The sequence below is a fragment of the Polyodon spathula genome, chromosome 2 (assembly GCF_017654505.1).
Source record: "Polyodon spathula isolate WHYD16114869_AA chromosome 2, ASM1765450v1, whole genome shotgun sequence".
Taxonomy (NCBI): Eukaryota; Metazoa; Chordata; class Actinopteri; order Acipenseriformes; family Polyodontidae; genus Polyodon; species Polyodon spathula.
Genome location: NC_054535.1, coordinates 75169256 through 75186387, shown reverse-complemented (window position 1 = coordinate 75186387; position 17132 = coordinate 75169256). Strand labels below are relative to the sequence as shown.

Below are 17132 nucleotides of genomic sequence, written 5' to 3'. Positions count from 1 at the left end.
TCTGGTGTTACCTTGTCCCAAATGTGCAGGTTTGGGTGGTGTGGGGGGCCGACTAATTGTGGATGGAATTAGTGCCCCACCCTTTTAATATATCATTTGTTATGGATACTAGTAGCTGATGTTGGCAGAAGCTTTTCCAAACAACTCCGTTTCATGCTGAGTGACCTCAGCCGTAGGGGCTGTCCGCTCCTTCTCGGAAAACTTTTATTTTCTGTGCACCAAGAGGACTTTGCTGCCCTTTTTTTTAGTTTGTATTTTTTGTGCTCTGCAAATGTCATACACCGGCTATTGCTCTCTGTACCCTACCTCTGCATGTGCAGGCGCTAAATAGACTGATGTGCTCCTTGAGACCCTCGTTATCATAATTGCGGATCATTATTTGTGCGGATGTATGCGTCTGACCTCCTTGATGTTTACCATTTTTTACACCCACCAACACAATTTATAAATGAAAATTTTACGAAAATAAAATCTAGTGTCAGTTTTAAAAAATGAATATGGATTCTATTACAAAATACTGTACTTTGCTGTCTCCAGACCTTTCAAACCATGGTTGCTTGATAACCCCCTGAAGATTTAGTTATAACAAGAATGGATCATTCCCTGAAGTTTAAAAATGCAATACATAAATGACAAATGGTATCTAAAAAAAGAATGATGCATCAGCATTGCTACTTTGAACAATGTTAGACTATAATCATATTGTTCTACCACCCATTAAATAAAGCAGCATTTCCTGAAATGCAGATTATTCAGTTTGCTTATTTCACTTTGACTATTCTTTATTCTAGGAAAGTCTAGTTACCATAATTTTTGTGGAATTTACAATTACATCAATTGTGTCACATCAAATTCTGATGTTCATTTTGAAACTGAAAAATGAAGTTTCACTTTTAAAATTAACTTTTTTTTAATTTTTTATTTTTAATTAATTCATATTTATTGAGGGGTAGTCCAGACACAAAAATGTATTTGACACCATGTGTTAACAATTATCCTGAAATATGAAATACAACAGTTGTCCCCTGCAGGACTTCAGTGCTGCCAGGCCGACACATTTTTGGGACTTTGTTATACAGTCAAACCCACTGATAAGAACCTTAAAAATCATCTGCTGATGAAGTATTGGTAACACTTTATTTGGCAATTCCCCATTTATTAACAATGTGTACCAAGGTTCTAGACATCAATTATCTATCACTGTGGGATGGGGGGGCAATTTATTTCATTTACAAGACATCACCAGATATTTGATACTATACTTTTAATTACTTAATGATACCAATAACACCTCTACTCATGTTCTAATCCATTCACTATTTAATCGATAACCTCTAAAACCTGGTCTGGAATGGCTCTCAAGAACCAGAGTTGTGCACCTGTAGTTTAAAGAGTACACCCCACGTTCTAACCATAGTCTTGATTCTGAGTTCTTGGAAATGTATGAGCTGGAAACTTTTTTTGTTGTATTTATAGTAATGTACAGTAATGTCTTCTGCAATGGCGAGTTCATAATGCTTGTCTGTAGCTTCAGTAAATAAAGAGCACTTACCAGTGACTCCTGATTAGCCAGGAAGCCAGAAAAGTGTGTTTTTTTTTGTTGTTTTTTTTTGTTTCTTAATAACCTGACAGAAAATCCAAACACCCACATAACTATACTTTATGTGGCCTGTATATGACTTCCCCAAAAGCCAATGAATTATGTATTTTTTAAATGCACTTAACTTCTACTGTATACTAATATACTTCCAATGGATAACTCCCCAGGGATGATTTATTGATATAAATACAATATAAAACAGTGAACAATCAGGTTTATACATTTTTAGGTGACAGACATTCTGTAAAATCATGAGAATACTTTATTAGCAAAACATTGGTTTGCTTAAATAGTGTCTGTGTGAAGTATATATATATATATATATATATATATATACACACACACACACACACACACACACACACACACACACACACACACACACAGTGGCTTGCAAAAGTATTCAGACCCCTGACCAATTCTCTCATATTACTGAATTACAAATGGTACATTGAAATTTCGTTCTGTTCGATATTTTAAAACACTTAAACTCAAAATCAATTATTGTAAGGTGACATTGGTTTTATGTTGGGAAATATTTTTAAGAAAAATAAAAAACTGAAATATCTTGCTTGCATAGGTATTCAACCCCCACACATTAATATTTGGTAGAGCCACCTTTCGCTTCAATAATAGCTTTAAGTCTTTTGGGGTAAGTATGTACCAGCTTTGCACACAGTGTCGGAGTGATTTTGGCCCATTCTTCTTGGCATATTTGCTCCAGGTTGTTCAGGTTGGTTGGACGACGCTTGTGGACCGCAATTTTCAAATAGTGCCATAGATTCTCAATGGGATTGAGATCAGGACTTTGACTGAGCCACTGTAGGACATTCACCTCTCGTTCTCTCTGCTCTCGATATAGATATACCGTATATGGATATATCACACACACACACTGGTGTAACAATGAGTTAGAAAGTTAGCCTTGGTGCAGAGTGGCAAGAATAATGGTTTAAGCATGATGCATGTTCAATTTTAGAAATAATGAATATATACAGTATCAGTGAAAAGTTTGAGTACACCTGCTTGAAACCAGGTTATTCATGATTATCTATGTTTTTAACTGTATAAACTTGTCTATAAACACTTAATATTTCATTATATGATATGTGTACTTATACAAGCTGATAATCAGAAGTGAATTGCATTCAAAAACTTAATTTTTAAATGAAAATGTAAATCTTGTCAATTTCAATGAAATGGTCACCCAAAGCAAGGGGATTTCAGTCTGAATCTCAAGTCGGTTAAAAGTCTGAAATGTGTATAACAAGGTGTTAGAACACTGGCCTAAGTATAAAAGTGTCTTTGTTGTTCTCTGAGTTAACTAGCATGTTACCTAATTAACCTTTTGTCACCAATTATTGTTAACAGGTCCATGATTACTATAAATATAGGTAGCATAGGCACAAGTTTGTCATTCCTGAATGTAAGGGAGCAGAAAATGGCAAAACGCGCTCAGTTAAGCAAAGAGAAAAAGACAGTCTGTAATTACTTTAAGAAATGAAGGTCAATATTTAAGACAAATCGCAAGAACTTTGCAAGTGTTTGTAACTGCTGTGGCCAAAACCATCAAACAATTTGAAGAAACTGGCAGGCCAAGGGTGACCTCAGAATCAGAGAACAACTTCACTCGAGTCACAAGTCTGCGAAACCGGCGATTAACTGCCCCTGAAATACAAACTCAGCTAAATGCTACTAGAAGTACAGATGTTTCAACATCAACTGTTCAGAGGAGATTGCGTGAAACTGGCCTAACTGGAAGAATTGCTGCAAAGAAACCATTGTTAAGAGTGCAGAATAAGAGGAAGAGACTTGCCTGGGCCAAAAAACACAGAAACTGGTCGTTTGAGGAATGGAAGTTGGTCTTATTGACCGATGAGTCAAAATTTGAAATATTTGAGTCCAACCACCGAGTATTTGTAAGACGCAGAGAGGGCGAGCGCATGAGTTCTGCATGTGTGGTTACTGTCAAGCATGGAGGAGGCAGTGTCATGGTCTGGGGTTGCTTTGCTGGTGAGAGAGTTGGTGATCTTTACCAAGTCCATGGCAAGCTCAACCAGCATGGCTATCATAGCATACTTCAGAGGCATGCCATTCCATCAAGATTACGGCTAGTTGGGCTGTCCTTTATTCTTCAGCAAGATAATGACCCGAAACAGACCTCAAAGTTGTACAAGAACTATTTGGTGAAGGAAGGAAAGTGAAGGACAACTCAATCTAATGACCTGACCTGGCCTACCCAGTCTCCATACCTCAATCCCATAGAACTTGTATGGGATGAACTGGACAGAAGAGTCAAAGCAAAGCTACCCACAAGTGCCCTACATCTCTGGGAATTGCTGCAGAAGAGCTGGAAAGATATGTCTGGTGATTTCCTGTTGAAACTTGTTAACCAAATGCCTTGTGTTTGTGAGGCTGTTACTAAGGCAAAGGGTGGCTATTTTGAGGAATCCAAGATTTAGAGACAATTTTCAATTTTCTTGAACATTGCTTTGATAATCCTTATGTTTTGTTTTGTATATTGTAGCATGTGTTTTCATTTTCAAGTATGTACAGAAACGTATACAACATAAAACATTTTCAGTTATAAAAAAAATCTAATTTCCAGTGTACTCAAGTGTACTGGTACTGTGTGTGTGTGTGTCAAAAAACACTATAAAATGGGTATTTCAAATACTCTATCCTGATTGGTCAAACAGGTCACATGGGGGTGTTGCTATTACAGCATTTCACCATGGGTCTGCACTTTTTTAAAAAACGGGCAAATCACTGGCAGTTATGCATACACGTGGAATTTAAAAACAAAAACGGCAGACATATTGGAATTTATCATAATAAACATGACTGACGAGATTTATGTAACTGTTGAACTTTTGGGAAACCCAAGTGTACATGAGATATTGAATGAATCTGAACCGGACACCAATACTTGATTAAAGTAGTGAAAAGTAAGTATTCAAATAAATTCAAAACTCGCCATTCTGATCGCTCTGTTCCTTCTCCCTGAACTACAGCGTTTCCATATCCCATTTTGAAAATAAATAGTTTAAAAAATATCTCTTAAAATTTTAGCTTTTCACAAAATATTTGGGTCCCTCTTAAAATAGACTGGGATTAAAAGATGTTTTGTTGCCGTTGCTCCCCCTTCGCAGCTGTCTGATCTGATGCTGAACATTTATAAATTCATCTCGACAGTTCCTGCCACACCTTTTAAATGTGTCCAGGTACGATGGTATCATGTTTTCTGCTGTGCCCTGCATTGTTTAAAATTGTTTCTTAACACTGGTCCAGTAGTTCTCCACGTTACCAAGCTGTAAATTGCAAAGTCAGTTTGATAAGTAACCGGGTATTCCTTGCAAATAACGTCTTTCTCGCCACTGTGAAGCTGTAGCACAAATTTGTTATGAATACCTCCTGTTACTACCTCGGATAACGAGGGACAATTTAAAAAAAAAAAAAAAAAAAAAAACTCCCGCACTCACACCTGATACTATTGCAGGTCTTGTGAGGAAAGGATATTTAATAGAAATTATATTTTTTGTTAATTAAAACATTCTCCCCCTTCACAGGTACAGTAGGTCTGTGTGATACCTAGGTTCACGTACACTGTATTCACAGTTAGCTGTGCTGGCTGCTTTCTGTAGTGGCTACAGTCTGACTGATGTTACCTGCAGCACACCCGGCCTGCCGCTGTAGATGCAGTTGCAGATGTAAGCGTCATTCAAGTTTCTGTAGCAATTGCATTCACAGACACTAAACACACTCCCTGTTCCCTGAGAGTCATGTCTGGTTGACCTTAAAACTGGCTGAACTTAAAACATCTTAAAAATAATTACGCTTACTTGCACATCGCTGATACAAATGATGCAAGTTCAAAATGACATTAGAGCCAAACAATGAAAACTAGTTTATCAAACCGGCAGTATGTATTTCTATCTATTGCATCCTTAGAAAGGCATTGTGCACTGTGACCATAAGACCAGATACCATGGCTGGAAGACTGTAAAGCAAATTTCTATAGTCCACCAGTGGTAACACACACTGTGTTGTGTGATAGGGAGGTTCACAGCATGTATTCTCAAAACTTAAAAGTAATGATGAAAGCAGCAGTTGAAAGGTTTTTCTCTCCTTGACTTGATTTTTTCATGTACAGGATATTGACTCAAACATGCACCTTTCGGAATTCTTAACCCATCTACAACTGTAACAGACAGCATAATTCATATGTACAATACCTGCTGTGGTAGAAGCAGGAGGCTTTGCAGATAATGGTTTATTGTTGCTTGGTTCTCGAAAATACTAAAAACAGATGAGCTTTCACTCATTGCCAGGTGCTTTTTCCTTTGAAGACTAAAGATTCTGTGCTTGACATTCACATCCTTGGGTCAGTTTTGTCATTTCCAGCTGTTGTTGTATTGGAGTAAATATTGCAAAATGTTTGCTTTAGATAGTCAAGGACTGCCACACCCTTCAGCGTTGCCATGGCACTCAGCTCTATGTCATTCTGTCTGCTTGGCTGAACTTGAGCTACAGCAGTGGCTATTGATGCGTGAGGCATGACTTGATGAAAGAACTCCATGGTGGTATAATCGCTGACAGGCGGGGGGGCTGGTTTTATTGGACTGGGATCCATGTTGCTTTGGACAGGTTCATTTTGAAGCTGCTCGATCTCTGCAAGCATCACTGACGACTCTTCAGTGATATGCAGGCTGTCGGCATCTTTATCATCGGTGTCAGCTTCAAACAGAGGCGACGTTGTGGTAACCGAAAACTCCTTAAATTAAAAAAAAAGAACATCTAGTTAGTGTGATGTTATGTGGTCAGAAAATGTACTGCCTTCAACAGTATTGAGCAGTGCACTGGAATCGTGAAATATCTTAATGGTGAAAAGACACAATTAAAGTACAAACATTAGTTCAAAATGCATTAGGTTATCTAGTTATCAGTCAGAATTTTCCTATAGTTGTAATCGACTATGTAGGTACATCAGTGAAGACTACTTTTATTGAAGTAATCTACAGAACATAATGTGATAGTGATACAACTGCAGTATTTCTCCTCCGCTTCAGTAAGCCTTAGTTTTCATGCTGTACATACCAGTGGGCTGCTTCTATAAATTTCCTGCATAGCATTGCTGTTGCCAGGGTTGGGTATATTTGGCCAAAAAAACATCTTTGCTCTGAAGAATAGAAATTCGTTTAGTTAGTGGAAGGTTATATCCATATACATTATATTAACATGTGAAGAGTATTTCTATTTATTTTAACTACAGAAAGTCTACACCCCTGTTCAAATTTTTCACCTTTTGTTGCCTTATAGCCTGGAATTAAAACTTTTTTTTTTTTCATTTATCTACACATCCTACCCCACAAATTCCAAGTGAAAAAAATATTCTAAAAATTTGTAGAAAATTAATTAAAAATAAAAACTGAAATAGCTTGACTGGATAAGTGACCCCCCCCAATAGCAATCCTAAATTAGCTCAGGTGTAACCAATCACCTTCAAAATCACACAGCAAGTTAAGTGGCCTCTACCTGTGTTAAATTGTAGTAATTCACATGACTTCAGGATAAATTTGGCAGTTCCTGTAGGTTCCCTCTGCTGGGAAATGCATTTCAAAGCAAAGACTCAACCAAGGCGCTTTCAAAAGAACTGAGGGACAAAGTTGTTGAAAGGCACAGATCAGGGGATAGGTATAAAAAAATATCAAAGGCCTTGAATATCCCTTGGAGCATGGTCAAGACGATTATTAAGAAGTGGAAGATGTATGGCACCACCAAGACCCTGCCCAGATCAGCCAAATCTAGGTGTGCAAAGTTGGTAGAGACCTATCCCAACAGACTCACAGCTGTAATTGCTGCCAAAGGTGCTTCCACCAAGTATTAACTCAGGGGGGCGGAGACTTATCCAATTATGATTTTTCAGTTTTGTATTTAATATATCTTTTTTTTTTTCTCAATTTTTTACCCCTTATCAGTGTGGAGTATGGTGTGTAGATAAGTGGAAAAAAATCCTCATTTAAATGCAAGAAACTCTGAGGCACTGACACAACAAAATGTGAAAAAAGTTAAAGGGGGTGTAGACTTTCTATAGGCACTATATATATATATATATATATATATATAATATATATATATATATATATATATATATATATATATAAGGTTACGATCCACTGTAATTATATATATATATATATATTAAGTGTTACCTAGTGTGACATTGTGTGTTCATAAATGAATACAAGTTTGTCAAATAAGCAATATATATAAAAAATAAAAAATAAAAATGAAATTTGGATCAAATGGTTTTAGACGGTTTGTGGCCTTCATTTAAAATTCATAATCCCTGCCATTTTTAAATGCTAACTTTGTACAAAAGTTAAGAATACTAACTGTAGGATTACATTTTAGTTATGGCTCTACTTTTTAAACAGTTTCACTAACTAATCAATACAACAACGGGGATAAAGAGAATTTACGATTTTTATGATGATGTGTTACCATTAAATAAATACACATATCTGTAGTTATCATATTTTATATTATGTGATACTTGATAGTTATATGTGATAAATAAGCAAAAGCCCACAACAGGCTGTGTGGTCAGGTCTGCAATCAACTCCCCAGTAATGTTGTTGAAGCTGACACCCTGGGATCAATAACCCACAACAGGCTGTGTGGTCAGGTCTGGAATCAACTCCCCAGTAATGTTGTTGAAGCTGACACCCTGGGATCCTTCAAGAAGCTGCTTGATGAGATTTTGGGATCAATAAGCTACTAACAACCAAACGAGCAAGATGGGCCGAATGGCCTCCTCTTGTTTGTAAACTTTCTTATGTTCTTATGTTCTTATGTTTTATCACTGGGTGTGTTGTGATGTGCACGGCTGTAGGCTCTGTTTTACTGAATGTATTCTTCCGCCAGTGTAAGTAGTTCCTATACTTATTTTGAATTTTCTGGAAAAACGTATTACTGCTGAGTAAATGTTTATTTATTTATTAACTTTGTTTAATATACAAGGTCATTTTTAAAACTGCAGTTTGAATGCATTATTTTCCTGTAAAGGAAAACAAAATAACTAAACATATAACTACTTTCTTGCACTTTTTATACACTTAGGTAAGTGAAGTTGACGTTTTAATCACTGTTTCCCTAGTCCAATAATCACGCTCTGCATCTTTATTTTTATTCCTCCAAAGGCACTGCCCGTGTCTCTTCTCAATGCAATCAGGGAGGCAGTCATGCAGAATGTCACTGATTACAGTCAGAACTGTTCATAGTGTTATTATGCACACTAGGGGGAACACCTTTTCAAAATGCAAAAACGGGACATCTGCCATTTCTTATGCTGGTGTTTCCCCCGAAGAGTGGTGATGGGGGGTGGGACGGTTGGGTAATGTTTAGTGATTGTAAACTTATAACAAATGGAACCAGCATACCATATTTGTGAACTATCTTTGAAATACTAGTCTATATTTCAAATAGGTTTATTTGTAGCTTTCACTGTTGTGGACTATTTCGCTGTCACTAGTTGCTGTTCTATCTCAATGTTAGCGCGCCCTCAGGAACCTTTCACACGGTACGCACAACTGAACCACACCGACACAGACATCTGGATAATGATAACGACTGTCTGCGCATCAACATGCTGTAAAGTGTTTCAGTCACAGTGCTAAATTTCTGTTCTTTCCTGAGTTTCCCTTTCTAAAAATGAATAAACACAGCGCCCCTGGATATATACAGATATATTTGTTTTAACTGGCGAGCGAGCGTAAGGCATTGCAAAATAAACGGCGCGGGCGATTCTGTAAATAGATATGCTACGGTTTCATTGTGGCGCTAAACTGTAAGATTGCACTGTGTCTACGAATTCGGGACAAATGCCGTCCCAGAGGCATTAAGCGCGGGACCAGGACTTGATCTTTACATTTCGGGACTGTCCCGCCCAGTCAGGGACGGGTGGTTACCGTAATGCACACTGGCATATGCAATTACTGTAATGTAAATAGTGTTTATACCATATTGCTGAAAATATGAACCACGGTTGTTTTTTTGGGGTTTTTTTTTTTCTTCTCATACTCAGTGCCTTCTTTGTTAAGATCTAACATAATTGCACAGTCTGCATTTTTGTACTTCAGTCCGGGGTTTTACAGGTGTTATCAGCGTGGCCGAAGAGATTGAGATCTTGTGATTTTAAAGAACAGAAATCCAAGGGAATTGATTTTAATTGATTTAGTGTTTGTCAAAAAAAAATAATCATTTAAAAAAAAAAAAAAAAAAAGCTGAATATCTAGGTGTTGTTAACTGCCAGTATGGCGGTGAGAAATTGTTAACTCTTTTGACCCAGATGTGCTGTGCAGTAAGACAATTACAATCACAGTGCTTGATTTATCCAAAGCATTTTATAATTTAAATGTTCTCATTGGGTCCTACTCTCTTTGAATGATAATATACTCCTCTGATTAAGTTAAGGGAGAAATGCTATTCTTACCTTTTAAATATTCTGGAGCAAATAGGAACAGCACACAGACTCAGTAGTATTCCAGGAATGACACACACAACAATGACAGTTATACTACTGAGCTCTGTAGAGAAACAAACAAAATAAAAGTGATGCTTCTGCAACAATAATAGATGAGTAAGACTTGTTATTTCATCTACACTGTGTGTCCTTACTATTCTGTATTGTTGTTTATGCTTGGATAATTATTTACCATGCTAACGTTTCCAGTGGTCATTTTCTATTTTTTTTATATTGAAAAATACCTGTCAGTTTTGCTTCAACATTCACATTATCAGACTTCAGGTTTATCATAAACTAAAAAGATAATGAGTTAAAAACAATCAGGAAAATAAACGGTGGTCAAAGACAGCAGTCATGCTAAGAAGAGGCGTTTATTACAAGATAGTTATTGTATTCACGTTTTCAACACAAATCAACAGTAGCTCTAAGAGGGAAGAATAGTTGGACATATTTTGGACATTATGGCTCTAGTTTTCAACACCATCACATCAACACCTGACAACCTTAATAAGAAGTATTCTGTCCTCCCTTATTTAAATTTGATTATAAAACACATTTTTATTATCGGTTTCCAGAAGCGTTCTCAAAACCAGCATATTATTTAGATTTACAGAAACATTACCACCACCATATATACAACCTAGATACTTTAGGGCTATTAAAGAAAATCCAGATTTTTGGGGGCCAATATGCCTTACAGTGTTGTAATCTAAAATAAGCGCCTTCAGATGTACCGTAATTCTTTGTTTCAAATATGATTTGGTCGCTTCGGACTCCCTCCCCAGCCGCTGTGAAGGCAGACACACTGACTTTGAATATTGTTTTGCTCTTCAGTTTAGTTAAAAGATAACTGTTTGTGGAGGAATTAACAGTGATTGCTGAAAAAGAATAAATAGAACAGTGTGAAGATAAAACATGCATACAATATATTATTATAACTTATAAATATAAAAAAGCAAGATGTCGTTTCAGTGTATTAGTTTAAAAGTATTAAAATAAAGGTCAAATAAAACGTAATCATTAACAGAAAAAATATGCATGGGGTCTATTATTGGGACCTATTCTCAGAAGGGCAGTTTGAAGGAATGTTTTCTTAACACTTTTATTGGTGCTTGTAAAGTTTTGTGAATAGGGCCACAACTTGAAGTACTGCATCTCAGTTTTTCTAAACCACATCAGCCTCCTCTTTAATTTTCAAAATGTAATTACCAATTAGGATTAAATATACACTGCACATGGATACACTGTCTGGGGGACACTTTTCCCTCTTAGTAGATATTTAAAAATGACCTGAGGAAGCACTTGTATCGTTAGCTCTATAATGGATTATATAGCCCTGAAGAAATCCCTGCAGATCCTCTTCGGGTACTTTACTCCAGTTTATCACAGCTGATGTTTTTGTAACATTGCTGTAGGTCACGTTGATAGGTCCACTCTTTGGTTCTGTAAACCAATCAGATTTAAACAGATTATCAAGCCAACACCAGAGTAACATTTTAGTTTGAAAATGCTTGTCAAAAGTCCTGGTGAACAAAACCTACTTCCTTCAACGCAATAAGCATCCGTCCTGCCATATGTGCTTTCACTGTTATTCAGACTTTTCAAGTTGCAGGGGGATTTATTGTGTCTTAAATGCAGAGTAAATCTGTATATTTTGTAGGGTTCCAAGGTCCCTGAAAATACCAATGTAACACTGTGTTAAGAGCATGCATTCTCAATGTCTCTCTGATATTACATAAAGGCTAATTTCAAATCTCCTGCTAAAGGCAAGAACATTCCCAAATCTGAGTGGTTGTTGATTGATTCATGCATTTATACTAAAACTATAATTGCTGTTAGTTAAAAATGTTCTTTCTTATAAGCCAGCTACAAAATGCACCTTACAAGGATGGAGGCATATTTACATGTGCAGCACAATTCAAATGCAAGTAGATTTACCAAAGGGGTGTGTGTCAAACATTTCATAAGTATTTGGCCAAATATGTTTTAAATGTAGTATTGAAATTCTATTTTTGAGGCGTATTGGGAGTTGAGCTTTGTTGTCCAGTTTATCAAATATAGAACTCTATTCATATTCATATTCATATATATATATATATATATATATATATATATATATATATATATATATATATATATATATATATATATATATTAAACGTTTATAAACATTTTCTCAGGTTAAAATGCTTTGAAAAACAACTCATAACCTTCTCATCTTTAATGATATTTAAACAGCCCCAAGCAAGCCTCCTATAGTAGCAGGCACTAGATACAATTAAAATGAACTGCTGGTAAAACGTACCTCGTAAGGTTATATTTTCTGACAGAGAATAAAATGACTGTGATGTCTTGTTTCCATGAACCAGGCCCCACACAACAGAATAGCAGGTGTAGTTTTTAACAAGGCTTTTATTCCAGGAAATAGAAAAGCTCTCATTTGAGCAGGCAGCTACACTGATTTGACCGGGCAAGTCTGTAAAGATATTTTCAAAGGTTAGTAGTTTAAAAATAATTTGAGGCAAAACCACAGATGCTAATTCAAGTAAACATATTGACTATTGCATAAAATGGTTACCTATATTTTGAGGTTCTGGGATCTTTCTTTGATATGCCGGAGATTGTCCGCCACTGTTAAAAGCTACAACACGGACCAAGTAGGCAGATAGAGAGAGAGTCAGACTGAGCTCTGGAAGGGTAGTGTTGAAGGTCTCTTGAAATTCTCCAGATTCTTTTTTGACAGTGACACTGTATCCTGAGACATTGCTGTTGTACTAAAGAAAATGTAAAGGTAAATAATTAAAGCAAGCCGTATCTGACACATAGGGGTTACACAAGTTTTTAATGAACTCCAGTTTTTTGAAGACAAATGCCTGTTAATCTTAAAACACTAGAATCAAATCTTTATCGACACAGAGTATAATATCCTTTAAACCGATTTGAAATCATATGCAAAAGCAATCATTGAAAGTATTTTTATTTAGTTTTTTATTAAAACTAAAAGTTAAATAAGAAAGAAAGTACCTTCCAGCTCATATGGAACCTTTGCTTCCCGCTTGGTAATAGTTCTGTAATAAATTCCACAATATCTGGCTCCTCTGTCAGCTCTATTTAGCAGCAACAAAATACACAATCAAGGTGATTTAAAAATAAATCTAATCCAGTACACAAGAGGGGTGTCTCACTAGACTGAATGCCGTCTCTTTGATGGGTAAAGTATATTTTATTCTCACTTTACCCTTACTGCTACATTTTCAAAGCATCATGGGCGCTGTATTTGTTTACACACAGCCCTGAATCAGAGCCATGTTTGCTCTGCTAGCTTTTTTTTTTTTTTTTTTTAAACAACAGTAAAAGATGTCCTTTATTATTTACTATTCTCAGCTCCACAACATATCAGCAGCTATTGCATTGTGGACCTCACTGCTGTTGATCCTAGTTAATAGACAGCTTGCACAATCTTTAGTCAGAGATCACTTACCAGGAGGGATAAACAAAACATCACTCCACATGCACTTCTGACACCTCCTACTGGTGCTATCAGGATTACACTGAACCTGAGCTGCATACGAAACTGATCGATTCAACCCGGACACTGTGACTTCATGATTATTGTCTGATTTGACCTACAAATAAACACATAGGGGATGTTTATGATAAGATACCCTGTTATAACAAACTCCCAAGTACAGTCTAATCATTCAACCTGCTCTTCATGTGGCTATTCAAATTATTCTTATATCAGCAGAGTTTATGATTGATTAATCTTTGAATCGTCAGCACTACTATGAGAGTTATAACATAGATACTGCCACTATAAAAGTTTACCATAGTAAAAACATAGCAAAGTGTAATAATAAAGCATAGTGAGAGAGTGGTAAAGCATGGGTAAGAATGGTAAAGAATGTAAACAAAAGTGCCAAACCTGGTTAGACTATTGCTAAATGCATAATATAACCAAAAGCATTGGTAAACTGCAAAAATACAGTGCAGAAATATCATGGGAAACTTTTATAATGGTGTGCAAAGCCTATGGTGCAAAGCCTTCAACATATGTTGCTCCAAGATAAAACAGGTTAAAGGGATACTTTACATCTACATTTTCCTAGTATTTAATTTTTGTATAATGTTCTATTGTTGTTTCTGTTAATATCATAATTTGCTATGCTTACTAACTATTCCAGCATGGATTGCTTAAATAAAGAGCTCTGACAAGGTTGGTGGGGAAGGATATTAGCATTGTGAACTTCGTGCACTGGTCAAACACAAGAAATGCTTTAAACATGCATTTTTAAAATCTAGAAAAATACAGTATGATAAAAAAAGGATCCAAAAAGTAACTGTAAACATAACCATTGATTTTTACTTTTGATATTTCCAGCTAAACTGTCATTGAGGGAAGTCATGGAACTGCAGGCATGCTACCTGAGGTATACTCACTCCAAGTATCTCTGAGCAAATGAAACTTTCTGTTAGTGCTGTACCAAGTGAAGAAGCAGCCGTTTGCATTTCTCTGCAGTCTAAGAAAAGCAGCAGTCATTACAAATCCAAGCAGCTGTTTCTTCAGTTGGTTGAAATGGTAAATTAGCCCAATCAACAGCAATGGCCCTCACCTGTGGAGAGCTCATCTGAATAATCATTTTGTGCAGCAGTACTTTCTGTAAATGAGGGACAGTAGTTAATTCTATTTATTCTGACTTGGCTTCTCTTACCGTTTTCCAGGTAACCATGTTAGATTCTCTGAGTTGAACCAGATATTGAAAAACATGTTTTCCTTTTTTCCAAGATATGTGTAACTTTCCTTGACCTCTTGTATAACTTATTTGTGATGGTGGAGGACACCTTACTGAAACAAACAACCAATATATTTAGCTGGAGAAAAATATTTCCATAGAAGAGTTCAGCGGAAGGTGGAGAGAAATGCACAGATAAAGCAACATACACAGACGGACAAACTCGGTCAGAAATGACCTCACAAGTTGAAATTCTGTCCGACTCACTTGACTCTCTGTTAATTGTTAAAGCAAAGGGCTTGTAACCAAATCCTGGCTCACTCAATGACTCATTGTGTGACCCTGAGCAAATCACTTGACCTCCTTATGCTCCGTTTTTCAGGTGAGACGTTGTAAGTGATTCTGCAGCTAAAGTACAATTCACACACCCTAGTCTCAGCAAGTCACCTTGGATAAAGGCATATGCCAAATAATAATAATAGCAAATAAAATTCACTTTATATCTAAGACTTTTATTATTCACTTCATGACAGCTTCCCGGGAACATTGCATGGATGCAGCATACTTTTAAAAAAATATATAATTTCAAACTCAGAATATAAATCGCATTCATTTTAACAAACCATTAACGGGACAAGCGCAAGGGCTGAGAGGAATATGCCCTAGGACTTGAAATAGGAATTATGTGCTTGTGACTTTAGGAAGATGACATGCTTTCCCTTGGCTCACGGAGATCCTCCCTCACAGAGGTGAAACCAAACTGATCGGCCTCCAAGGCTGGGAAGTAAGGGAAAATGAAGAGACAGGTAGAGGATACATTTGAGAAGGCTTGAAGTTCCCCCGACTAACAAGGAAAGCCTATGCTTCGGGAGATGCTTATGGACAGACCTCAGAGACAGAGCCACGTGGGGCGACAGGAATTCTGAAAGAGAGAAGGAAATGAACATGCAAGGAAGCAGCCAGAGAAGAACACGGGCATAAATGAAAGCAAGTGGTTAGTAAAGTATAAAGTGTTTCCCCCTGGCTTGTCAGAGCCGCCCTTTCAGAGGTGAGACCGAACTGATCAGCCCCCAAGGCTCGGACATTGATGCAGGATTAAGGAATAAAAATTAAATATTGATCATGCAGAGCTGTTCAGTGTGTGCTACTTACCCAACTGATTTGGCGTGCCTTTGAAAATTGCTTTGGAACAATTCCTGTTGGGGTCACTTTCAACAACCCAAATGGTCACAGAATTTTTACTGAATAGCCCTTCAATTAAGTGGAATGTATTTAAAATTTTCATGCATCTTTTACATTTGCTTCTGTCGATCCTTATAAAATCAAAACATTAATTAAGCAATATGTTAATATATTACAAATGCCCCTATTCACAAAAAATTTAACCTACACCTAATTTAAATACAGTCATTTGTTCTGAATATGTTGTATATTAATCTATCAATCTATACCAGCGAACTCTACTGGCCAGACACCGAGCACATTCAGAGTGGATAAAAAGCAGGGCTGATCTCTGTTCTCCTGGATCGGTAGCCTGCCCACCTCTGCTCTGGATTGCTCGGAGTAAATGTGATTCTGACTTGTGAGATCAACGGACGCTAACCTCTGTGCTGTGTGGGGACTCGCTGCAGTGAGGAGAAAAAACATAATTGGACATTCCAAATTGGGGGAACATAAATAACAAATAATAATTGGCCACTCTAAATTAAAACAAACGAACAAAAAATAAATAAAAAACTAACCATGTTCTGCAATAGATCACAACTAAAAACCGGACCGGAACCAGAAGCACTGATGGGCCAAATGTACTCGTCATGCTCATAACGTTTCCTTTGTTCTTATGTATCATATATAGCCATTTCAATTTTTGTAAGGAAAAGATTATTTTTTGAAGTTCTCCCAAACACATGGTAAGTGAGTAGAATGCACTTTGCACGATAACAATACTGTTTCATTTTCATTAACTTTTGTCCAAAGCTGTAATTTGTCATTTTTTGCAACATATTCCATAATTTTGAACTTACTGTTCCATTATTAACGTGTAAGTTGTAGCGTTTGAAACGTGAATTCCAGGCTTCCAAGTGCAATTCAAATGATTTTCAGGATATTTTTTGTAACAGTCCAAGCCATGGATCCCATCTGCAAAAATTTAAAAAATAAATAAATAAATAAAACAATATATGTATATCTATCTATCTATAGAACACGACAGACCAAACAAGCATCCTTAACACCTTATAAAAATGTGTTTTTTGTGAAACTGAACAAAAGA

At 36.5% G+C, this 17132-nt stretch overlaps 1 protein-coding gene across 1 annotated transcript; it reads right to left on the bottom strand.

The window, feature by feature from the left end:
- Positions 1–5162: 5162 nt before the first annotated feature.
- On the bottom strand, positions 5163–15171 carry LOC121300625 (interleukin-31 receptor subunit alpha-like). Its single transcript, XM_041229244.1, has 11 exons — positions 14840–15171; positions 13609–13753; positions 13152–13234; positions 12706–12901; positions 12433–12603; positions 11669–11800; positions 11418–11570; positions 10862–11005; positions 10095–10188; positions 6698–6779; positions 5163–6374 (listed from the first exon to the last, which is right to left on the bottom strand). The coding sequence occupies exons 1-11, from the start codon at positions 14855–14857 to the stop codon at positions 5973–5975; spliced, it is 1620 nt and encodes a 539-aa protein (XP_041085178.1). The 5' UTR covers positions 14858–15171; the 3' UTR covers positions 5163–5972.
- Between the last annotated feature and the right edge of the window lie 1961 nt (positions 15172–17132).

Excerpts from the sequence above, each read along its gene's own strand:
- LOC121300625 (XM_041229244.1), bottom strand. Across the intron at positions 11,801-12,432 it reads AGAAAATATAACCTTACGAG|GGACCTTGGAACCCTACAAA; the intron begins GTACGTTTTACC and ends TGGTATTTTCAG. Across the intron at positions 11,571-11,668 it reads TGCTTATTGCGTTGAAGGAA|AACCAAAGAGTGGACCTATC; the intron begins GTAGGTTTTGTT and ends ATTGGTTTACAG.